The 25,355-nt window shown below is 41.1% G+C and overlaps 1 protein-coding gene across 6 annotated transcripts in view; it reads right to left on the bottom strand.

Annotated features, from left to right (window-relative positions):
* Positions 1-1,275: 1,275 nt before the first annotated feature.
* Positions 1,276-25,355, bottom strand: part of FCHO2 (FCH and mu domain containing endocytic adaptor 2) — a 245,273-nt gene continuing 221,193 nt past the window's right edge. For all 6 annotated transcript variants that reach the window (XM_030567793.1, XM_030567794.1, XM_030567796.1 and 3 more), the window contains 7 exons: positions 23,955-24,066; positions 23,189-23,344; positions 19,973-20,105; positions 17,920-18,119; positions 13,024-13,088; positions 3,993-4,157; positions 1,276-3,689 (listed from right to left, as the gene is read on the bottom strand). In XM_030567793.1, coding sequence (XP_030423653.1) covers positions 3,667-3,689; positions 3,993-4,157; positions 13,024-13,088; positions 17,920-18,119; positions 19,973-20,105; positions 23,189-23,344; positions 23,955-24,066 — 854 coding nt within the window. In that variant the 3' untranslated portion in view covers positions 1,276-3,666. The remainder of the gene's footprint in view (positions 3,690-3,992; positions 4,158-13,023; positions 13,089-17,919; positions 18,120-19,972; positions 20,106-23,188; positions 23,345-23,954; positions 24,067-25,355) is intronic.

Below are 25,355 nucleotides of genomic sequence, written 5' to 3'. Positions count from 1 at the left end.
TTGCTTTTCAGGAATAAGCATGTTAGAACAGCACAAATCCAGTTTAGAGTAGTTGGAGCAATACATGGGCATTCACTTAAAATGAGGAAGGTCAGATAGGCTGGATTTCCAGGGATTCTGATCTCTGTTATATAGTTTGTATGCAGGGTTCTACTTCAGTGGAGTTACTTCCGATTTACATCTGACATCAGAATCAGGCCTTCGGCCTTTTGCTTTCAAGCATAACAGGAATGCTGATTGTTAAAAGTGATGCACTTAGCTTTGGGGCAATGGTTGGAAAGGAGGAAGCGTTCTCATTTATTGATAACAGAACTTAGTTGACTGTTTTGGAAGGAAATCCCATGTAGGTCTTGTTCAAAGGTAATGGATGCGATACGGGAACCTAACAGGGCTGGAAATCACCATCTGGAAGGAATGTTCTCAGAGCTTATGCTTCTTCCCTCCTGTGTTAAGGATATGTGCTAGAAGTCTGGAATATATTGGTATACACATTCCCTAAGTCAGTTAGAACTGGTGAAGACTAAAGATACAGAAAGGAGCACTGTCAACCATTTGTATATTTCTATACAGAATAAGCAAAAATTAAACCCGCTTATTGGTTTCCTTGTGTGATAATGAAAAAATAGCTTATACAAAAACATTATCTTCAGAAGTCTAGAAGAACATTTATGGAACTGTTTGCTTTAAGGAAAACATGAAATATTGTATCTTCTTTGCCAGCTTTTGTGTGCACTAATTTGGAAAATGTTTTGAGAGAGACATTTTAATTGCTTAGTAAATGCTTTATATTATTATGACTTTAAGTCAGTAGCCTTCTATGTTTTTCTTTTGTCCTGATTTCTGCCCCTTGTATCCTTCTCTCATCTTACTTTCAAAATTAATTAGGACTGGCTTTGAAGGCTCAGATGCTCATTGCATTTAGCAATTTTCTTTAGAAGTCCACTCAAATATACATTTAAAATCCACTAGGGTCAGATTATTCTTGTAACATTCATTACTAGGAATGGATTAGCCAATATTGCTAGTATCTGTAAAACTCAAAACCATATCTCTTTGTTGAACTCCCTTTTCTATCAAAACACACTTCTTGTTTTGTCCAGAGAACAGTTTCACAGCAGATGGTAGAGACATTTATTAATTCTTTTAAATAATGAGCAAATCATGTAATATATTCCAACCAACGAGATACTATGGCACAAGACTACCCCTGTATTAAGCATTTGGAATTTTGAGTATTGTTGATTATTGTAAGTATAAACAGCATAAATCATCTTGTAAATTATATATTACATGTTTATTATGGGTGCAATTTTTTTGGAAAATTTACATTTTATGAAAAATCAGAAGTATTTACAATTTTGATAAGAAATTTGTATTCTAATTTACACTCCAAAGTATTAATATTTCATACAAACCTCACATCCTTTAGAACTGTGTTCAAAAATTCATTTTCTCAATAGGAGGCAGCTACAAAGGTTATCGCTGTATACACAAGCAAGAACCAGCTTGCTACATACATTTCTCATCAAATATATATATTTTTTACACTGTTGATGGATTTCTCTACAAAAAGTCTATATAAATTTGTATGGCTTCAAAATTGTAACCTGTACCCATTATAAATGTATGTTTTATCACCTGGTATGAATGCCAGTTTAAATTGTTGGAACTTAACTACTTCATTAATTTAGAAATTAATACTTGATTAAAAATAGAGAGTAAAATAATTCTTGGATTTCAATAATAAAATATCAGGTTAAACACACAGTTTGATTGCAAAGCAAATTACAAATAAGATTCCAGTAAAAGACTGTACCATTTTAAATGCCAATTACAATAAGAATTAGATATTCTAGTTATATTCATTATTCAGTAAAGAGTAATATTTTAGCAAATTAAGAGCCATATGTACTGCTCCAGTCAAATTTAATTCAGGTTTGTTATAACAAGGAATACATATAAAAAGTACATACTGTACTGTATATTGTTTAACAATGGACTTTTTTGTCTGTAGTGTGTAACATGAATCAGAACTTACATAAGTGTCCTGAAAATTCATCTGTGTAAAGCTTAGCAGTCCAATTTGTTAGTGGTTTTACCTGAATTATTACACAAACAAAACAATTTATTATTGCTTCCAGTATATAATCTGAATAGACACTGGTATTCAGAATTATAATATACAGTTCCCATTTGCAGGTTATTAAATTATTCTGCCCCAAAACATTTGATTTCTGCACTTAATAAGGACTTGTTTAACAATAGCACAATACATAACAGATTTTTGAAGTTACTAACCAGTTTTAAGAAATACTACCAATGTGTCACTTCAGATAACTTCCCTATATTTTGCATATGGCAAATAGATTAGGTGACAATACAAACATACAAAGTGGTAGTTTTGCACTGACGCTTAAATTAATAATGCAAATGACAGCACTTTTCTTTCTGCTACCAAAAATATACCTTTCTAAAATGGTATTCCTCACAAAGCACAACGTTTACATTCATATCACAAGTCCATAAAGCACTTAAATCTTCAACAATTTAGTAGTCAGAGTGAAGGGAAATGTTACATTTGTTTTAAAAATTAGCCTGTTTTTATCATTCTTTATGCATCTTCAGAATTCACACATCTTTGGTGAGATTAAAGTTGAAACTTTGACACAGAGTTTTTCTGTAACTATATTAAAGTCTTGCGCTATTCATTTCCCTCTACAATGGCTGCATTTATTGCAATTACCCCATAAGGAAGTAATCCAGTATTTTAAACGTTTTACAAAGCAACCTCCAGTTATTGTAAATATACTTTCTAAATTCCACTCAAAGGAATTTTATGAAGTTCTATGCATTACATACACCATGGTATGGAAGAGCCAGACTGAGAAAGGAAGTGAGGCACATCAACAACAAATTGGACAGGCAGTTTAAAAAAAGGCACAAGTGTTATGTAATCCATATAAAAATAAATTAAGTCTACAGAGCATTAATTCAAACGATCACAACTCCCATAAAATTTACTAACAGCAGAGGTAAGTATTTCTGCTGTCTTTTGCAATTTTTAACACATTGCACTTAAGGAAAAAAAATTAAATCTTACATATAAAACAATTTACACTTTAATATATGGTACATGGGAATCACATACTTTTTGTATACATCTCTTTCTAACAACTGATTTTATAGCACATTAATGTAACATAAGTGGGCGGAGAGATTATCTTTGCCTCTGTTTGCTTTGCACAATGGCAATTAAGGAAACAGAAAACTTACCTATGAATTTTATACAAAGCTAAAATATTTTGTGCTTGCTCTCGTACTTTAAGTTTAATGTTTACAGTATAATATAGTGTCATACATTTTCAATATAGCTAATGGTTGGTATTTTGACTTAGTTCATATAAATTTATTAAAATCTGAATAATCAAGTTTCCTAAAGATTGCAGTTGATCATTTACAAACAGTGTTGAAGTTCACTTCAGTGCTATTATAAAGTAATAACATTTTTTTCCCCAAAATGACTTCTTTAAAAAAGTGCATTTTTTTTATTTTGTAAAACAGGTCAAAGTTTAAAAAAAGTAAGCATGTTAAAATAGTGTTTTGAAAGGTAGAGAAAATAGAGTTAGCTTCTTGTACTCCTTTGATTCAATGATTTCCACAGGTTCATCAGCAATCTGCCATATATCGTCCTGAAAAAATATAAATAATCTCTTGCAATTATAATACTTACAGTAATTATGTTTTACAATAAACAAGACCACAACACATTAGTTAAAGGAAAGTTTCAGTATTTTCTGGAAACAGTGTTTTCCTTTTCATCTATAGTAAGCACCAATAACTACTTCCATTATGCATTGCATAAGTACTCCATGCTTATATACCAGATAATTAGTAGACAAAGTATAAAAATGCTCCATACAGATAATTAGAAGAGTCAGAGTTACATTAGTAAATCATGTTAGTTCAAAAATATAAAAATCTCAATTTCTTACCAGTGGCAAATCTCTTTTTAACTAGGGAAAGCCGGTAGCCAGTGCCTACTAGCTCTACATCTACACCTGAAAGGGTGCTTCCTTCACTAATGAATTGTACTGCAAGTGTAGCTGGTTTACTGGGTCCTTCTAAAAGATCAAATTTTGCCCTCAGGGATCCAGAACCTATAAAAATGACGACAAAATTAAATGGATTGAGATTATAAAATAAAACTCTCTCACAAAACACAATAGGCAGTGCACTAATATAAAGATCTCTAATTTCTGAGTGTAGAGGAATATATATACATACACATTTCCATAACAAATCACAGCATTGGTCTATTTGCCCAGTATTCTGATTAAGGCAGCGACCAATATATAAGGATGCTTCAGAGAAAGGCAGCACATAATCTACATAGCTTTATTTGGAGAAAAATTTTCTTCCTGAGCTTCAGGTGATCAATCACCTGACATGTATTTGAGTCTCCTATAATAACTGTTTAAGCTTGTTGATCTGCAAATGTTGCTAATCATATAGAATCATAGAAATACACGCTGGTATGGACGTTGATAGGTTATCAAGTCCAAGTAAACCAAGACCATCTATGACAGGTGTTTGTCCAGGTTCTTCTTAAAAACCTCCAATGACAGGATTACACAATAATACAATAGAGGGATTATATTGTAATAATTGTGTATACAAATTTACCCTAGCTGTAAACTCAACTGTGAAAAGTGGGTAAAGGTTCATAAAATATCACAGTAAACTACAACACCACCTGTCAATTGGGAAAAGTGCAAAAGGGAGATAGAAAAACAGAATTAGTCCACACAAAAAGACCTACTTTTATAACCAAAGGACTGTGTTAAATTCATGCCTGGTAAATAAGTGTGGATCCAAACATCAGACGATCAAAATTAGTGTGTCAGAAATTAGGCCTAATGAATGGACAAAATAATGAGAGGATGGGCTATTCCACTCATCATTCCCTTCTGGGGCTCTTAAAGAGAGAAAAAAAAAACGTTGAGAAAATTAGCAACCCCCCCCACAAACAGCTGTCTGCCAACAACGGTTGCAGCAAGCTTTGCCATTGTAGCTGCCCCCATCCACGTTCTCCTCTGACTTCAGAATCCAGTGCGACACCACTGTGCCTTCATCATCCTAATCCTAAAGCTTGGTCTACACTACAGATTTATGTTGGTATGACTATGTCACTTGGGTGTGGAAAATCCACATCCCTGAGCAATGCAGTCATACCAAATTAGCGCTGTTTACACCAGGAGTTATGTTGACAGGAGGGTTTCTCTTGGGGAAGTGAAGTACCTACGCTGATGGGAGAACCTTTCCTGTAGTGTACTAGCATCTTCACTAAGCGCTGCATTGGTGCTGCTGCAGCGCTGTGGGTGTAGATAATCCCTAAGAGATGTCCTGACCAGACTGTGCCACAAGAGGCACCCAGATGATATCACCTCCTCCAGGAGCTCTGGCTCAATCTCAAATAATACCTAGGATGTGAGACTTGGTCTGACCACACACAATCCCTTTCCTTACCTATCTTATTGCTTCTCTTTCTTCTCTCTCATTTTTCCTTCTGTTTATAGGAGTCTGGCTTAGTCACTCAAGACTGTATATTTTGCAACACTGCTGTAAGCCTCTAACCAGAAAGATAGCTAAAAGCAATGCTCTAAACCAGGGGTTCTCAAACTGGGGGTCAGGACCCCTCAGGGGGTCGCGAGGTTATGACCTGGGGAGTCGTGAGCTGTCAGCCTCCACCCCAAAGCCTGCTTTGCCTCCAGCATTTATAATAGTGTTAAATATATTAAAAAATGGTTTTAATTTATATGGGTGGGGGGAGAGGTCACACTCAGAGGCTTGCTGTGTGAAAGGGCTCACCAGTACAAAAGTTTTGAGAACCCCTGCTCTAAACAATCCCATGCTGATACAAGTTTGCCTGGTTTTGGAGTGGCTGATAAGATCTTGTGTTATGCCTGTGTTTCTTCAGCAACCAGGCTGCAAGTAAAAGTAAACACCAGAGACAGAAGCTGGGTTTTCTACCTGTGCTGCTCTTTTCTCTCCCCTTTTGTGTGTTTGTCTTCTTTTGTCTTCTAGGAAACAGGATTGGACTTTAACAGCAGCAATAACAACAACAGCTCCAACTCATCTCAACTAATCTTTTTTTTTCCTCCCCCAAAGGACAATTATTGCTGTATAAGGGACTGTGAAACAAGGGGATTTTTCCTTCTTAATCTACAAGGAAAGGAAACAAGGGATACTGTGAAAGTGAAAGCCTTACTGAACACTCTACATTTAAAATGCTTTAATTGATTTTCCTTCCTTTTCTGTATCTTTAATAAAAGGTTTAAAAGGATTTTTAATAGTGTTTGCCATGGTACTAAGTAGACTGAGGAATCTGTTTACCCAAACCCTGAACCTTGTGTAAAATTGTTCAATGTTTGGCAGTTTCAGCGTCTCATTAACACCTCTGGGTCCAATTATTTCATTCTAAATTAATACAACAGTTCCTTTAAAGCACACTTCATCAGCTGATCTCAAAGCGCTTTACAAAGGAAGTAAGTATCTAAATCTAATCAGTGTTTGTCTCAATGGCCTGGGTGCACCTACACTGGCAAAACTTGTAAACATTTTCTGGGCCAGTGGAGCTCCATTGGAAAATGCTGTAATGTAGATAAGGGAACTGTGCCACTTCACAAACACGCTTATATATTTTTCTAGTGTAGACAAGGCCACTGGGACAGTGAATTCTCATGTTCAATATACAGTGAATAAATATTTATTTCCTTTTAGTTCTAAAGAAGCGTTCCCTTGTTTTCATATTACAGAATAGGAGGAAAAAGGAGCACTCAATTACTTCTACTAGTCCCATCAAAATTAAATAAGTCTCCCTTTTGGAAGTTAATTGTTCCTAGTCCACATATTTTCTCTTTGAAGTCAACAGGAGCTGAAAATCTTATTGGGCTTGATGCAGGTATTACTGGCCTGTGTTATACAGAAGGTCATGCCATCTTATCCCAACTGTACTTCTTCTGGCCTTAAAAGCAATTCCCACCGTTGCCACTGACTCTGACACATACTTGGCAAGTCAATTTATATGCACTTTCCCATAACAGTACCCACCTTTGCAAAGTACTTTTAAATCTGATGAAAAACGTATTCTATTTTTCATGTGTACGTTTGCTGACTCGGCTGCTACGAACTACCTGACCACTGGCCAGATCCTTGCAGCTGCACAGCCAACAGGGAGTTTGGCCACAAGAAACTGCAACATGTTCTAACACATTAAACACTGGACAGAGCAAAGAACTCCAGCATTTTATTCTGGTATTAGAAATCTCTCTCTGTATGGCCTTGGTCGAGCTACTTAACTTTTATGTCTTAGTTTCCACTATCTGTAAAACTGGGATAATACATTTTTTTCCTACCTCATAAGTGGTGTGACCAATAGTTAATATTTATCAACTGCTATGTAGCAAGTGCTGAATATTATTATTTATATAGAAAGACAAAGGGGTAAGAAGGTGGGAAGACAATGGAATACAGATGTCAGCATGACAAAGTTGAAGAAACATCAGAACAGGAGCAATGGGTATTGAGACAATGGCATATGGGACAGAGCAAGGAAAAGGTGAACAGACTATGAGGTAAGTATGAATGAAAATGAGAGGTAGATTGACTCATGCTATGGCATCTTTTCTCCCTCCTTAGTATCTAAGCGGTGATGCTTATATGCCATATATATTGGCACCTTGGAATTAGATGACAGGAGATACTGCTTTAGAAAGTAAGTGGACAGAAAGAAGAGCGAGAAAAAAACCATTGACAAAAATGAGAAAAAAAAACAGTTACCTTTCCGTAACTGGTATTCGAGATATGTTGTTCATGCCCATTCCACAATAGGTGTGGGTGCTCGCCCCGTGCACCAGTGCCGTAGGTTTTCCCCTTAGCAGTAGCCATAGGGGAGCACCCCTAGCGACCCCTGGAGTGGTGCTGCTATGGCCTGGTATAAGGGGTGCTGCGCGCTCCTCCCACTCTCAGTTCCTTCTCGCTAGACACCTCCAGCAGAGGGGAAGGAGGGCAGGATGTGGAATGGACATGAGCAACACATCTCGAAGAACACCAGTTACGGAAAGGTAACTCTCTTTTCTTCTTCGAGTGATTGCTCATGTGTATTCCACAACAGGTGATTCCAAGCTTTATCTGTCGGAGGTGGGTAGGCATTCGCAGACAGTTGGGACGGAGCACTGCCTTGCCGAACATGGCGTCCTCCCTGGTTTGGGAGACGATCTCATAATGCGAGGTAAATGTGTGAACCGGTGACCATGTGGCAGCCCTACAAATGTCCTGAATAGGGATGTGGGCCAGAAAGGCAGCTGATGAGGCTTGCCCCCTACTTGAGTGTGCCCTCACAATTTTGGCAGGGAAACTCCCACTAGGTTGTAACAAGTATGGATATACAAGGTGATCCAGTTGGAGAGCCGCTGAGTGGAGAATGGCTGGCCTTTCATGCTTTCAGCCATGGCGAACAACAGTTTGGAAGATCTCCTGAACAGTTTTGTATGTTCCAGGTAAAAAGCCATAGCCCATCTCATATCCAGCATGTGGAGGCGGTGCTCCTCACCGGATGCCTGGGGTTTGGGACAGAGCACTGGCAGGAAAAATGTCCGGACCCATATGATAGGTAGAGACCACCTTGGGGAGGAATGAAGGGTGTGGGCAGAGCTGGACCGTATCCTTATGGAACACCGTGTACGGGGGTTCAGCGGTCAGGGCCCAGAGCTCTGAGACCCATCTAGCAGACATGATCACCACCAGAAAGGCTACTTTCCATGAGAGGTGTGACTGGGAGTATGTAGCAAGCGGCTCACGTGGAGGTCCAGTTAGCCTGGCCAGCACCAGGTTCAGGTCCCACTGGGGAACTGGGGGGCCTAACATACTGAAAAAGGTGATCTAAGCCCTTAAGGAATTGACTGGTCATGGCATAAGAGAATATTGTGTGGCCCTGCACTGGCAGGTGGAAGGCCATTATGGCTGCCAGATGCATCTTGACTGATGAGAGCGCTAGGCCCTGGGCTCTAAGATGAAGGAGATAGTCTAGTATAAGCTGGATCGGAGCAGCCACTGGTGAGACACCCTGATCAGTGGCCCACTGATTTTTTATAAGGGAGCTCGTATCTGGAGTGGGTGCCTGACTGGGAGCCTGCTGCGGTTTGGTAGAGACTGAGGGTCTTTAATGTTGTACGGGAATCCTTCAGATGGTGTAACTTCACATCTGTCTTGTAAACAGGGCCTTGCCATTGAACGGAAGGTCCTGGAAGGAGTTCTATGCCTTGCTGGATAATCCAGACAGCAGGAGCCATGATGCTCTTCCTCATAGGATATCAGGGGTGGAAGGGACCTCAGGAGGTCATCTAGTCCAACCCCCTGCTCAAAGCAGGACCAATCCCCTGACAGATTTTTGCCCCAGATCCCTAAATGGCCTCCTCAAGGATTGAACTCACAACCCTGGGTTTAGCAGGCCAATGCTCAAACCATTGAGCTATCGCTCCCCCACACAGAGGCTGTGGACCTTGCAGCCATATCCGCAGTGTCTTAGGCTGCCTGAAGGGCCGCCCTGATGGCAGCCGGGCCCTCCTCAACCAGAGCCTTAAACTCCTTCTTATCACACTCCTGGAGGGTGTCTGCAAATCTGGGCAGTGAGCCCCACAAACTAAAGTCATATCTACCCAGCAGGGCTTGGTGGTTTGCCGCCCACAGCTGGAAGCTTGAGAACGAATAAATCTTTCTACCAAATAAATCTAATCTCCTTGAGTCCTCATTCTTACGAGTAGGAGTGGGTTGACCTTGATGCTCCCTATGGTTGACTGCCTTGACCACCAGAGAGTTGGGGTGGGGTGGGTATACAGATATTCATGCCCCTTGGCGGGCACAAAATACTTACGTTCTGCCCTCTTAGAGATAGTGGGCATGGAAGCCGGGGCTTGCCACAGGGTGTTTGAGATCTTGCCACCCCTTCATGGTGTGGGAGAGCCACCCTGGCCAGTGCTGAAGCCAGGAGAACATTGAAGAGGGAATCTGAGGGTTCCTCCACCTCCACATCTTGTAGGTTGAGGCTTGATGCCACCCTTTTCAACAGTTCCCGGTGGGCTTTCGTGTCCTCCTGCGGGACGGGAGGAGGAGGGGCCGTGATGGTCTCATCGGGGTAGGCTGATGGAGGTGCAGTGCTCTGCGTCCCCACCTATGCCGCAGGTCCCACCACTTGGTCCCCTTCTAAGTGCGGGACCGAGGATGAGTGCTCCACTGACCCTTTTCTGGGAGGCCGAGAGAGGGAGGCTGATGGTCATTCCGAGGCTCCGGCCACCGAGCAAGCCACCACTGGGACCATAGCGCTGGCCAGGGAGCCCGATGGCACTACACCTGCTGTGGCACCGTCACAGCGGACTGACTCACCTGGTCCACCAACTGTTGACTTTGAAGGGAGGCCAGGCTGGCATATGATCTACCACTGTCCTGGGATTGGGATGAGTGACGGTGTCAGGACTGGTGCTGAATACGAGATCGCGATCCCTGTGTGGAGGAGCGAGAGTACCATCTTTAGCGGCTGCTCCGTGAATGGCTCCGATGGGTGGATCCGCGACTTCGGGGTGCCAGTGACTGATGTCTGGGGCTGTGGGAGTGGTGCCGTGGCGGGGACCTTGAATGGGCTGAAGAGTGGCAGTGGTGTTGACATCTGTACTGCAAGGGGCTACGATAGCTTCTTGGAGATAATGACCTCCGGTGTCTGTCCTGGTCTTGGCAGGGCACGCTCTCATTGTGAGGTCTGCGTTCCCTCAAGATGGAGTGGTGCCTTGAACCCCTCCTGCTTTGGCACCCAGCCAGACAACTTGTTGGAGGTTGACGGAGACTAGTGTGGGCCGTGCGTGGGACGGTCACTGTGCTGATGATGGTGTCGGGAATCTTCCCTCAGCCGTGAGCGGTACCGTTCAGGCAGCGACTGTGGGGGTCCGAGTGGCGGCTTGCCTCTGGACCGGGGAGCTGTTGACGGCGGTGCAACCAGTACCAGTAGAGACATAATGTCTTGAGCTGCCTGCAGGGCCTCCGGTGTGGAGGGCACCCGAATGTGGCCACTGGCATCCAGGGAGGTTGGCTCGGAGTGGGCTGGGCTACTCCACTCAACTTGAGTCGGAGGTCGCGAGGCCGATGGGGATCGAGAGCTGCCCGGTGCGTGTCTAGTCTCTCCCCTAGCTTTGCTCCAGTGCCTTGGCAGAGAAGACCTCTTCTTAGCCTTTTTAGACGGAGAGCAGTGCTGACCGGTGGAGGGCACCACTGGGTTGCCATGCAGTGAAGCCACAGTGCTGACTCGGAGCGGTGCAGCGGTGTTGGAGTCAGGGCTGAATCCATCAAAATGGCTCAGAGCCATATGTACGGCTCCTTCTTGGTCTGAGGTTTGAAGGATCTGCAAATTTTGCAGCGGTCACTGAGATGGGTTTTCCCCAGACAGTGTAAACAGTCCACGTGTGGGTCACTCACAGGCATAGGCTGTTTGCAAGTGTTGCACGACAAAGCCTGGGGTGCCGGGCATGCCCTGACCCAGGTGCATTTAACTTTGGTAACTAAACTTTTTTTTTTTTTTTTTTGGGTAACTACAGGTACTACTAACTAACAAAGTCCAAAGAGGGAAAGATACAGCAGAGCTGTAGCAAAGCACCTTTACGGGCAGCAAGAAGAAACTGAGGGTTGGGGGAGCATGCAGCACCACTCCAGGGGTTGCTAGGGGCGCTCTCCTACGGGTATTGCTAAGGGAAAAACTTCCAGCATCAGTGCACGTGGTGAGCATGCACACCTATTGTGGAATGCACATGAGCAATCACTTGAAGAAGAATATTTGGAAATGGACAGAATGTGTCAGACATGGATAGAAAATCTAATAAAAATGGATGGACTGAGCAAACAACAAAAGAAAACTTCTAGACTCTCTATTGCTGATTCATGCTCCTGTCTCAGGTTAATAAAATTGTAAGTTACATAAAATGCAGAATGTGATCTTTAATTAATATTTATCCAGCTATTGTACACTTTCTGCTTAGTTCAACAATTAAACTATGCAAAATGGCATTAAAAATTAATTTTCCTTGAACAGCTATTCACTTTCATATGGTACTGAAACAGGCAAAACTTGGCATGTACTGTACATTTTCTCATCCATGGCAATGATTAGTCATTAGAACTGCTAGCTACTCTCAAGTAGTTTCCCAATTTCTTCTCCAATAGCTGCTTCATTAACAAGATTTTGTGCTCCCAATTAACAATAAAATAATCAACTAACCTAAAATTTTAAGATTATATTTATTCAAAAACAACCCATTTATAATCTCAATGAATTTAGGTGTTGTTTTTTAATAAGCATTTCAGGAGAATTAGGAAGTAGCATCTGAGAACAGTTTCAGTTTCTTCTGTGTTATTTGCTAAGTGCTGACAACATTCTTGGTGCTTTATAAGACAAAAAATGAACACTTCCTATTCTGAGCAGTTTTAAATCAGACAGACAGATAGAGAGAGAGAGAGAGAGAGAGAGCGCGCGCGCGCGCAGGATTGTTTGCTAGAAGCTGGGAATGGGCGACGGGATGGATCTCTTGATGATAACCTGTTCTGTTCATTCCCTCTAGGGCACGTGGCATTGGCCACGGATGAAAGACAGGATACTGGGCTAGACAGACCTTTGGTCTGACCCAGTATGGCAGTTCTTATGACATACTGGGATTTCCAGGAGAAGTAAGGTAGAGTGTTTTTTATTTATTTTGGCTGATAACTCAGCTTTTGGGCTGTATAAAGAGAGTTTTCAGGGTGAATTTGAATGAGGTGGTGGCAGCTTGAGATGAGAGGGCAACCCAGGAATTGGAGATAGCATGCAAAAAGGTGCAGACACCAGAGTGGGAAAAATAAAACAAAAGAAAATGATAAAAATGTATTTCTTCTAATTAACTAAATTATTTCTATATAATAAAATTATCAGCAAAACCCACTCAGACTTACCTCCATTCTCTGATTTTTCTGAAATACCAGATATTTTCCAAAAAGCTTTCATCTGTTCTGCATTCCTAAAAGAGAAAGCTAGTTACTCACCAATAACAAAGTTTTAGAATATATTCCTGCCCTAGATCCTTTAACCTGGTGACCTTGGAAAACAGTTAGCCATAAGAAGGGACCCTTGTACTAAACTCGATACAGACAGAGGTTATACAAAGGCATCCCTTCCCCCCACCCCTTTGCTCTCCCCGATTCAGCTGTCTGAAAAAAGTCTACAAAGAGGCACAGGTTGAAGTGGATAAGTGTGGCTCTGGAGGCAGTATATTTAGATAAATTACTGAAAAGTAATCTCATTTTCTCATGCATAAAATTACCTTCCCACAGATAATCTCTGAAAAGAGGTTAAGCAACTACCTGAAGAAGGTCGAGGAGGGACTGTAAAACAGTTTGCCCAAAGCCGACATTAGAACTAGCTTCAGCATCCAAAGCACATACCGACCTATATGTAGATACGAGAGCTGACCAAAGGCTGACAATTCCATTTTGTGACAACTTTTGAGGTTTTGAAATTATATCCTGTTGGTTAGGGTACTGGCCTAGTACACAGGAGAAAGGTTCAAGTCCCTTCCCTGCCTGATTCAGAATGAAGTTTTTAATTCCAGATCACCTGTGATGGGGATGTATACCCCACACAAGCAACAAAGGATTAATGTAGACCTGAGGCGCAGTTATGCTACTTGGCTGCACCAGGAGGATGGGTCAGACGAAATTAAAGATGAGTCCCAGCTGTGAGAAGAACTGGGTGGATAGTATGAAATGAGAAAGTCTGGAGCAGAAGGGGGGCTGCAGGCAGAGAAGGAGGAACTCTGCAATCACTCCAGGACTAGACAGTGGAGTGACCAGGAAGGTCAAGGAGGAAACTCGGGGAAGAGTTGGCCCTGGGATCCTTTACTGAGTTGCAAAGGCTGACAAGAGGTCAGGAGAGACATGGAGCAGCCACCAGGCTGGTGCAGGCTCTGGCAGTGAGCCCTAATAAAAGGGCAGGATCTGGACTTTCAGAGGTAGGAGGTGTTCAGCTGAGTAACTAAGAAAAATGTAAGAGGGTGAAAGGGCAAGCCTGAGGAGGGCAGAAATTGGATTAAGTGGCTCTTCTGGTGTGGGATTAATGGGGGGAGGGAGCTGGAGCTGAGAGTCCTGACTTTAAAGAGGCCAGCTGACAGACTTAGTAGGAAGAAGTCCAGGAAGATGGCAGCATGGAGTCTGGCACAGTGAACCTTGATTGCCTGTCCTAGGGTCCCTAGACTGGAACTCAGCATAGTGGGAAGGCCTGGGCTCCCCCAGCAGCCAGTGGTGAGGTGGTGTAAAGCCCTGGAGAAGGGGATATGGACTACTGGAAGCCCTGAGAAAAGGGTGGACTGACTGAGCCCAGAATTGTTGTGGCAGACCAGCCAGAGAGACTGGACAACTGTGTTATTGTTACATTGGGAGGCATGGGACTAAACATGTCCTGGTCAAAGGGCTGAGTCAGGAGAATCAGCAGACTGCAGAGCTGCTAGAGGAGGAGAGTCTGCTATGCCACACCCAACTGTGGAGGTGAGTGGCTCCAGCATTGAGTCCATTCTTCTACAGCCCCAGATCAGGGACTTGTACCTGGGTCTTCTGCATCCCAGGCCCCCAACTACCTAGCCAGAGTCTCTCTCCTCCTTTCTTTACCCAAACATCTTCCCAACAAAGGTTCTGTGGAAACCAATACACCTTCATGAAACATTCTATCTTTGCAAAGTGTTCTGACCAGCTCTAGGAAATACTCTGCACATCTCAGAGATTAAAGCATTATTCAGGCAGGCTGCCAAAGCTGCCATAGTCTTAGTGGAATAATTTAATAATCGTTTGGCAACTGTACCACTCATTGAGAATAGCAGGCCTGAACAACAAGTAAGATTCATTTTGTCAGGTTCTTCACTTAAAATCTGACATGCATCTGAGGAAGTGGGTATTCACCCACGAAAGCTCATGCTCCAAAACGTCTGTTAGTCTATAAGGTGTCACAGGATTCTTTGCTGCTTTCACTTAAAATGATTCTTCTATAGTACTTCCTCAAAGCACAATATTAAACAATGGATTAATTCCAGAAAGACTGGAAACTATCCAGATAACACCACAGCACTTGCACCACATCTGTTTGTTAAGCAAGGCAAGGTTCAGATTAAAAAAACCAGACAGCTAGCTTTCAGAAAGAACCCTGAAACACGAAGCATAACAATCTTGTCTTTATGAAAAATTCTTCCGTTCTCTGCGTTTTGCTACCACAATGAAAAGCAGCAAACATATGTCAAATTTAAGGATTTAAGTAATATGATTTTATATTATATTTACTAAAGCTAGTTCATTTTTTTAAATCATTTGAATTAAAAACAATTTGGATAAACTTCAACAAAACAAAAATTTACCCTGTTTTTTCTATTGACTATAGGATTGGTCAAAATATTTTGACTTTAATTTTCTTTATTCAGAAAAACCAAGAAAAAATTCCAATTTTTCTCAATTCCTCCCCAATTCCTGTTTTTGAGCAATGCTAGCATTTCCCTTTATTTTTTCCTGATGAATGCCATTTGTAACTGTTACAGTTCTTTGTTTTCACTTCATGCAAGTTTTCACTTGTACAGTTCACTTGTTTTCACTTCCTGATATTAATAGCCCCTCTACCCAAACTCTGCCTCATCTCCATTTATAGGTGTTCTGAAGAAAACAAACTTTATTTGAAAAGTATCAGGGGGTAGTCATGTTAGTCTGTATCCAAAAAAACAATAAGGAGTCCGGTGGCACCTTAAAGACTAACAGATTTATTCAGCATAAGCTTTTGTGGGTAAAAAAAAGATCCATTTCTTCAGATGCATGGAGTGAAAATTACAGATGCAGGCATTATTATACTGACACATGAAGAGAAGGGAGCTACCTACAAGTGGAGAACGAGTGTTGACAGGGTCAATTCAGTCAGGGTGGATGTAATCCTCTCCCAATAATTAATGAGGAGGTGTCAATGCCAAGAGAGGGAAAATTGCTTTTGTAGTGAGCCAGCCACCCCCAGTCCCTATTCAAGCCCAATTTAATGGTGTTAAATTTGCAAATGATTTTAGTTCTGCAGTTTCTCTCTGAAGTTTTTTTGTTCAAGTATGGCTACTTTTAAATCTGCTATAGAATGTCCAGGGAGATCGATGTGTTCTCCTACTGGCTTTTGTATGTTACCATCCCTGATGTCCGATTTTTGTCCATTTATTCTTTTATGTAGAGACTGTCTGGTTCGGCCAATGTACACGGCAGAGGGGCATTGCTGGCACATGATGGCATATATCACATTAGTTGATGTGCACGTGTGAGTCCCTGATGGTGTGGCTGATGTGGTTGGATTCTATGATGGTGTCGGTAGAATAGACATGAGGATAGAGTAGGCAACGAGGTTTGTTACAGGGATTGGTTCCTGGGTTAGTGTTTCTGTGATGTTGTGTGTAGTTGCTGGTGAGTATTTGCTTTGAGTTGGTGGGGGGGGCTGTCTATAAGCGAGGACTGGCTTGCCTCCCAAGGTCTGTGAGAGTGAGGGATTGTTTTTCAAGATAGGTTGTAGATCACTGATGATGCGCTGGAGAGGTTTTAGCTGGGGGCTGTATGTGATGGCCAGTGGTGTTCTGTTATTTTCCTTGTTGGGCCTGTCCTGTAGTAGGTGACTTCTGGATACCTGTCTAGCTCTGTCAATCAGTTTCCTCACTTCCCCAGGTGGGTATTGTAATTTTAAGAATGCTTGGTAAAGATCTTGTAGGTATTTGTCTCTGTCTGAAGGCCTGGAGCAAATTGGCTCACTACAAAAGCAATTTTCCCTCTATTGGCATTGACACCTCCTCATCAATTATTGGAAGTGGACTACATCCGCCCTGATTGGATTGGCCCTGTCAACACTGGTTCTCCACTTGTAGGTAACTCCCTTTTCTTCATGTGTCAGTATAATAATGCCTGCATCTGTAATTTTCATTCCATGCATCTGAAGAGGTGGGTTTTTTACCCATGAAAGCTTATGCCCAACTAAATCTGTTAGTCTTTAAGGTGCACCGGACTCCTCATTGTTTTTATTTGAAAACACCACAGAGAAATAAATAGTGACTGATTACTTCAAGAAAAGGGTACAGGAAAACTTTCTGCAAATTTTAAAGAAATAGATGGCAAATTGATACCAAGCTACAGACCAGCAGTTCTCTAATTTGTCTACAAGGGAAACTACGACGCAAGAAGAAAAATGTGTTAGTACTGATGCTGACCTGTGTAGCCATGGCAGCAGGTGGGTTAACTGCTTCCAATGATTACACTGTCCACATGACATTACATGACATACAAATTCAACAACATGATCCGTGGAAGCAATTACAGATGAAATGACCATTAGGTTAGAAGATGTTACGCTCAGCTTAGTGCAAAATACAGCCAGTGACAAATTTGTTCAAAAGAACACAGAGTTGCATTGGCTTGACCTACTTTATTATGGTTGGAATGAGTGCATGTTTTCAATTTGAATTAATATAAATTGATTAGATATTGTCTATGTTTTGGAGTGAACCTCTACCCTGATATAACGCTCCATGGGTGGGGTGGGAGTGGGGGCTGCGCGCTCCGGCAGATCAAAGCAAGTTCGATATGTGGTTTCACCTATAATGCAGTAAGTTTTTTTGGCTCCAGAGGACAGCTTTATATCAGGGTAGAAGTGTATCTAATAAGATTACACACTATCAAAGGGTTTAAAATAAGTTTCTAAAGCGATTGCAACTCTCTCAGTACAATTTCTTTTCAAAATTCACATAATGTTAACAAGTGTCCTGAAAGAAATGTGATACTATAATAGAAATGCACTGAATTTACCATTTTGCAGGGGGAAGGGACTGCATGTTTGTTACTCCTCCATCTACCGGTACGACAACCTGTATGTTAGACAGCATACTAGGCACAGTCATAGATTCTGGGTTGTACTTGTAATCCACTCTTACATCAGTAGTGCTAGCATTACATTTCCAGTACGTTGCAAGATTCAAAGGTGTGGACTGGATACCATTTGAAGATACCTTTAAAAAAATTAAAATAAAATGTCTATTTATTTATTGTAAGAATTATGGAACTGTGTTAGCAACACCACAATTAAGATTCTAACTCCATTATAAATCCTGGTTATATTTGAGATAAATGCAAATTAATAATCACTAATGCTCTTTATGGGGGAAGAAGGTCTCATTCAAGAAGTATTACTTAATGACACACAATTGAGATTATCCATCTATCTATCTAATCATGCCTTATAACTAAATGGGATATTCTCAGGTTAACTGGGAACAACATCCAAGTTAGACTGGGCTTAGCAGCTTTTATATCGTAATTCCACAGACTGCTTTTGTCAGACTTTTTTTTTTTTGTGGGGGGGAGAAGGGGGATTAACTGTCTCCCATCCACCCCTAAAATCCCCTTCCCTTTCCGGCTTTTCCAATACAAAACATTGGTGTCAGTTTAGTTTTTAAGTTGTCTTTTGCATTCCACACTGCACTGAAGAAATCTGCCTGGAGAGGTCTTAATTTCTCCCATCCACTTGTGGACCATAATGATTTAATTGACAGAGGGTAACTTACAGTCATGGGACAGTTAGCACAAAAGTACTATTAGAAACAACATTTGCCTACCAGTTGAAGCACACATTTGGCTGCTTCTGTAGGCTGAGCACATCACATACACCAGGAGCTCTTTGTATCCCCACATTCCCATTACAAGCTCCCTGTGTACCACCCTTCCATCCTCTTTTATTTCAGGGACACACTGCTACCTTCTCCCTCATGCCAGGGGATCCGTGTCCCCCTAACAGCTTCCTCATGTCTGGGACTCTGTGCTTCCCCATTCTCCCCCAACCTTCAAGACAGGGGCTCTATGTTTCCCCTCACTGTCTTATACTAGGGTCCCCCATTAGTCCCCCAAGGGTTATGCATGCCCCCTCCTGCACATCCCAGGGGCTCTTTGTGCCCCCCCATATTCCCTTTCCCCCCCAATACCAGTGTCTCCCATTCTCTCTCGCCCCCTCCCCCTTCCCCAGCAAGGGTTCTGAGTGGCCTTCTCCTTCGCCAGCCTATGTTAGCGGCTTCAGGTGCCCCCCTTTTCCCTGGTCTCCCACACTCCCTCCCAGGCCAGGGGCTCATCTGCATCCCTATTCCCCTCTCACCATATGTTGTGTGCTCCCTTCCTCCATACCAGGTGCTCTATATGCCCCCCATGACCCTTTTCTTTCCCTCCCATGCTCTCTCCTTTTCAGGGCATCAACGTTTTTAAATTGTATTGGAAGATGGGGAGAGCTGCTATCCTGTCAAGGGTTTATGAGTGCCATCAACCGGTTCTTTGATCTATAGACAATAAAAGAGGTAGATGAAGCTGCTGAATGGCAGCTGCAGGGGGCTCCTTGTAGCCCTCATTTCTCCCTTTTGATTTTTCCAGTTTCACCAAAATCAATAGGGTTATACCCTATTTCCTGAAAATGTGGAATTGATTGGATGCCGCATTCAAAAAGTTATCACACAGACAGATGGAGAAATACCATCAAATTGAGTATAAGGTCTCACTTCCCTCAGCCAACAATGGTCAAAGGAAGCAATGTTGGAACCCAGCATAAGTGTCACATGCTCAGAGCAAGCATGAGCAAACAGAAAAGTCATCAAGCCAGGAGAAGCAGCAAGAAAACACCAACGGCACAAATTGATCCAGCAGCCATGTGAGGTCCTATGGGTTGGAACAGTGCAGTGTAGGTCTGGCTTAAGAATCATCCAACTAAACGGTGACAATCCTCCTTTATGCCCACATAAACAATAATTCTGATAGTCTCTTTACAGATGTGAAATATGCAAAGTTCCTTAAAAAAAATTCTCCAAATAAAAAAAGTATTTACCTGATATTTTAAAACATCAACATTATAATAGGAAGCAGATGGATTCTGCTCTGATAACTTCTTGAGGTAGACTGTGACAGCTTGCATGTTCATCCAAAAATCTTTTGTACTGGAGTCACTTTGTGACTGATCACTACATGTAAAATGAAGATAGGAATGAGAATACAAATAACAGTTTTCTTATTTTGGTTGTCTTAATTTTAAGTGGTAGACCTTTCCCTTTATTTCTTACACTTTTTTCAAACACAATAAGAGGTTGTAACATAATTTCACCGTTCAGAATATTAAGGCACATCGGTTACCTATTCAATACTAGCATTCAACACAAACACACACCCCTGGATTACAGCTGAATGTCAGGGGCACCATAGTTAAGGCTGTGTCTGGATTGTTCCTTCAAGAGGACATATTTTTAATATTAAAAAAACCTGCCCTGTAGTGACACCTTGAGGGGAAAAAGCTACAAAAAAGTATCTTTAAAAGTAAATTTAATCTAATCTAAGATTATAAATACTAAAATGCCTTGATCACAATGTGGAGGTTACTTCAACATGTATGGTCCCTATCTCTAGTCCACATATGGTATTCATGCGCTCTATGTGCCTGAGATCAGAGATTTCTGGCAGGTGGTTTCTGTTGGTTTACACCTGTACAGTAGCTTCCCTCATGCTCTATACTGAGGTTCTGAGGGGCAGCATGAACCAACACTTCTCCAGTTCCTCCTCTTACTGCAAATCCAGTCATGATCCAAAGTAGAGGGAAAGGAGGGCAGGCAGTTGCATAGAGATAGGGACCACATATCTTGAAGAACCTTCAGTTACAGGTAAATGACCTGCTTTTCTTCTTTGTGTGGCAGTCCCTATGTGTATTCCACACAAGTGACTGGTAAGCAGTATCCAAACAAGTGAGAGTGCAAGGATGCAGGCAGTATAGATGTCTGTAATACCTGATGTCTGTACTTCTGAATCTGAAGAAGAATCTGGGACTAAAGGCATAATCCTTTGTGAAGGTATCAATGGAACACCAGGTTGCCGTCTTACAAATGTGGAGTATAGATACTTCTCAAAGATGTGTTATTGATTTGCATGAGTTCTCTTGGAGTGGGTCCTTTCCCCACCCAGGGAAGGGAGATACAGCCAACAGGTAACAGAGTGATACAGCTGGAGGTCCAACGAGAGAGTCTCTGAGCAGATAGCACGTGTCCCTGTGAGTGCTCTGCTACAGCAACAAACAGTCTAGTTTACCTAGTTCCCTGAGCTTTCACCTTCCAGAGCTCATGGGTCTGAGGCAGCCCTGCCATGGGGACTGTTCTCTGGCTTCCAGGGGCCATGGCAGCACGGACATGTGGATTATATGAGTCTGCAGCTCCATGTGGTGGTGTTTCAAAACAGAAATTTCTCACAAACTAGAAATCCTGACTTTCAGGCAGCTCTAACTGCAATATACAAAACAGGAGTACTTGTGGCACCTTAGAGACTAACAAATTTATTTCAGCATGAGCTTTCGTGAGCTACAGCTCGCTTCTTCAGATGCACAGAATGGAACACACAGACAGGAGATATTTATACATACAGAGAACATGAAAAGGTGGATGTATGCATACCAACAGGAAGAGTCTAATCAATTGAGATGAGCTATCGTCAGCAGGGGAAAAAAAAACTTTTGAAGTGATAATTAAGATGACCCATAGAAGGTGTGAGGAGAACTTAACATAGGGAAACAGATTCAATTAGTGTAATGACCCAGCCATTCCCAGTCTCTGTTAAGGCCTGAACTAATTGTATCTAATTTGCATATTAATTCGAGTTCAGCAGTCTCTTTGGAGTCTGTTTCTGAAGTTTTTTTTGTTGCAAAACTGCCACCTTCAAGTCTGTCACTGAGTGGTTAGAGAGGTTGAAGTGTTCTCCCACTGGTTTCTGAATGTTATGACACAATAACATCAGGAGAACACTTCAACCGCTCTAACCACTCAGTGACAGACTTGAAGGTGGCAGTTTTGCAACAAAAAAACTTCAGAAACAGACTCCAAAGAGAGACTGCTGAACTCGAATTAATATGCAAATTAGACACAATTAACCCAGGCCTTAACAGAGACTGGGAATGGCTGGGTCATTACACTAATTGAATCTATTTCCCTATGTTAAGTTCTCCTCACATCTTCTATGGGTCATCTTAATTATCACTTCAAAAGCTTTTTCCCCCTGCTGACGATAGCTCATCTCAATTGATTAGACTCTTCCTGTTGGTATGCATCCTTCCACCTTTTCATGTTCTCTGTATGTATAAATATCTCCTGTCTGTGTGTTCCATTCTGTGCATCTGAAGAAGCGAGCTGTGGCTCACGAAAGCTCATGCTGAAATAAATTTGTTAGCCTCTAAGGTGCCACAAGTACTCCTGTTCTTTTTGCGGATACAGACTAACATGGCTGCTACTCTGAAAAATATACAAAACAGTTACTCTAGATGGGCACTGGTTTTTTTTCCTTCTAAGAATTTTCAGAAGTACTTTTGCTGTGGATAAGACATGCCTCATCTATATAGTAACACAAAGGTTCTGGTCTGTATAAAAGAAAGGTTTCAGAGTAAAAAGATGTAGTTAAAAAACACACCCACAATAGTAATTGCCATGTCAGAAAAAGAACTTCAGTATTAACTGCAAGCTAACAGATTTCCAAGTGAAGGCTGACACTTGATCCATCAATCATTCCAATGTGATCTCTGTACAAAAAATGCCATATACCTTAAAGTGGGAGTGTCAGTCTTCTTAATTTTGAAATTTCTAGTTTGTTTCTGTCAGTGATCAGGTACATTGTTCATATAATTTAAACACGTATTTATGTATTTAGATAAATTAAATAGGGTTTAATTTTTAAACAGATTGTCTAAAACATTTAATTTACAATATCGTATGTAAAGAGACATCCACAGATTCATACAGCTAGATTTTTAAGCCATTTTTGCAGTTTTAGCCATGTGGTTCCATTATAATCAATGGAAATTTCAAGTCTAGTAATCTATGCAATTCTCATACTGTGATTAGAGTGAGAGTTCTGAACAGAAACTAAGCATAAAAAATACAAGGCAATTTACTGGCATAAATAAAATTCACAGCAAAGTTTAAACAATAAGATATCAGAGAATTTGTTTTTAAATAGTAATATAACAATTCACATTTTAAAATCACATGGTTTTCTATTAGATAAAAAAATACAAAACCTGTATACAAGTTGTGCATTTGGAAGAATCTGCTCTAGTTTGCTTGTGTTTTTTACCCTGAAGCAGAGTACAGCTGGAGATGGGTTGCTGGTGAAGACTTTAATAATCCCACTTGGGAATGACACTGTCATATCACCAGTGATCTTCACAATACATCTGGGAAAGAGATGAGAGAAGAGCAATTCTATTACAACGGAATAAAAACAAAAATACCCAGTTCTTACTGCATGTCAAATTTCACTATTAATTTTAAAGTAAAGATCTACTGTTTTCAGAATATTTGTATCTAAGGCATAAATTTAAAATACAAATTGATTCTAAATGAAGAGGTGGTGGCACTATGGCTTATTGCACTACCTCTTTCACCTCTTGGGATATGATTTAAAAATTAGATGAGTTTGCAAGTGAAATGAGTTTGGTGGATAAAGCATACAGTAGTCTGTTGGTGAACTTTTTTCCACACCACAAACACAAGGCACAACTATGTGTAGGAGATGGCCACAACTGGCATAGCAGAGGTGCTGCAGGTAGAAATGAGGTGCTTTGAGCTGTGTGGGACAGTTTACACATAGCACCTACCTGAACTATGCCTGGCCAGTGATAAATCACCATCTCATTTTCATCAGAAATTCATTTCAACGAATTTACCACATTCTTCTAAAGTTTCACCATTTTTTCCCCCATTTTAAAAAAGAAAAGAAAAAAAGACCAATTTGTTTTCTAAATGTAACTCAGTATAGTCAAAACAATTCACTATTAAACTAACTTTGTAGGATCTGCTCCTTTAAAGTAGGCGTTAACAGATTCAGTAAAGGCTACTGCAACAGGCAGGGTGTCCTGGTTTCCAAGGGTGACAGGGCTGGGACCACGTGAAACACCTAGAATACATATGGTTTATAGGTTTAATTTTCACGAAGCTTAGCTAGATTTCAAAATGGTTGGCTACCTATGTTACTGAAGTATCAAGAAAAAGAAGTCACTATCATCAGCTTCACAGCAAAGTCCAAAGTATTTTTTTGAAAAGTGTGGAAAAATGTATTTGAAAAACATTTGAAATCAGAATATAACACAATCAAAGCACTAAGCAACAATAAGCAACCTGAGAAAACAAGACTCTTGCAATGACATTTTAAACAGATAGATACTAGGGAACACATCATACATGATACAACATAAATGGTAACATTGTATTAATTAAAGCCAACAGCACCCAAAGGAAACTAAATATGTAGCTGGTACTACTCATAAAACAAACTCTCTACTATATGCTTATAATATGAAGAAAATGTATAGTAAAAGAAGAGAGTCATCATGGACATGTCATGATTCCAATTATGTCTGCATAAAACCCCCAAGCAGTTTAGTCTGATTCCACATAAATTAAATATTGGCATCTTTAACTAAGTCTCGAGCACTATCAAGCAGGCAAACACTTTTCACATGAGAGGATCACAGAACATTTTTATTTACTGAGATTTTTACGTCCACCTATTAAGGAATCAGGATATGCCTCAGAGTTACAAGGAAATATGTACCACTTTAAAAGTCATTCAGTGTACTGGGGAAAACAGTCAGAAAGGCCTGAGTCCAATCTTCATAAGTTGTTATGCAAACACCTACATACACAGAAGTCTACTGAGGTACCATAAAGCAGAAAAGCCATGTTTCTGCTTTCAAACTAATCCTATAATTTACTTTGAAATACTGTGATGTGCTTCTCAGATTTATCAGCAGTACATGCTGTAGGACAGGAGTTCTCAAACTGGGGGTCAGGACCCTTCAGAGGGTCATGAGGTTATTACATGGGGGGTACGAGCTGTCAGCCTCCACCCCAAACCCCGCTTTGCCTCCAGCATTTATAATGGTGTTAAATATATAATAAAGTATTTTTAATTTATTAGTGGGGTTGCACTCAGAGGCTTTTTATGTGAAAGGGGTCAAAAAGTTTGAGACACACTGCTGTAGGAGGAGGGTGGGACCTTAACATAGGGAAGCAGCTTGTTAATATATGTACTAATCTATGAAGTAAGTACATGTGGGTGTGGGAACTGTATGTTTAATTTGAGGCAGGAGGGGTGGGAGGAGAAGGAGCAGCATGAGAGTGAGAGAAGAGTTTAAAAAGAAAATGGTCAGATTCCAGATATTTAGTCTTATTATGATACTATCA

Source organism: Gopherus evgoodei, chromosome 6 (assembly GCF_007399415.2).
Source record: "Gopherus evgoodei ecotype Sinaloan lineage chromosome 6, rGopEvg1_v1.p, whole genome shotgun sequence".
NCBI lineage: Eukaryota > Metazoa > Chordata > Testudines > Testudinidae > Gopherus > Gopherus evgoodei.
This window is presented reverse-complemented; position numbering and strand designations above follow the sequence as displayed.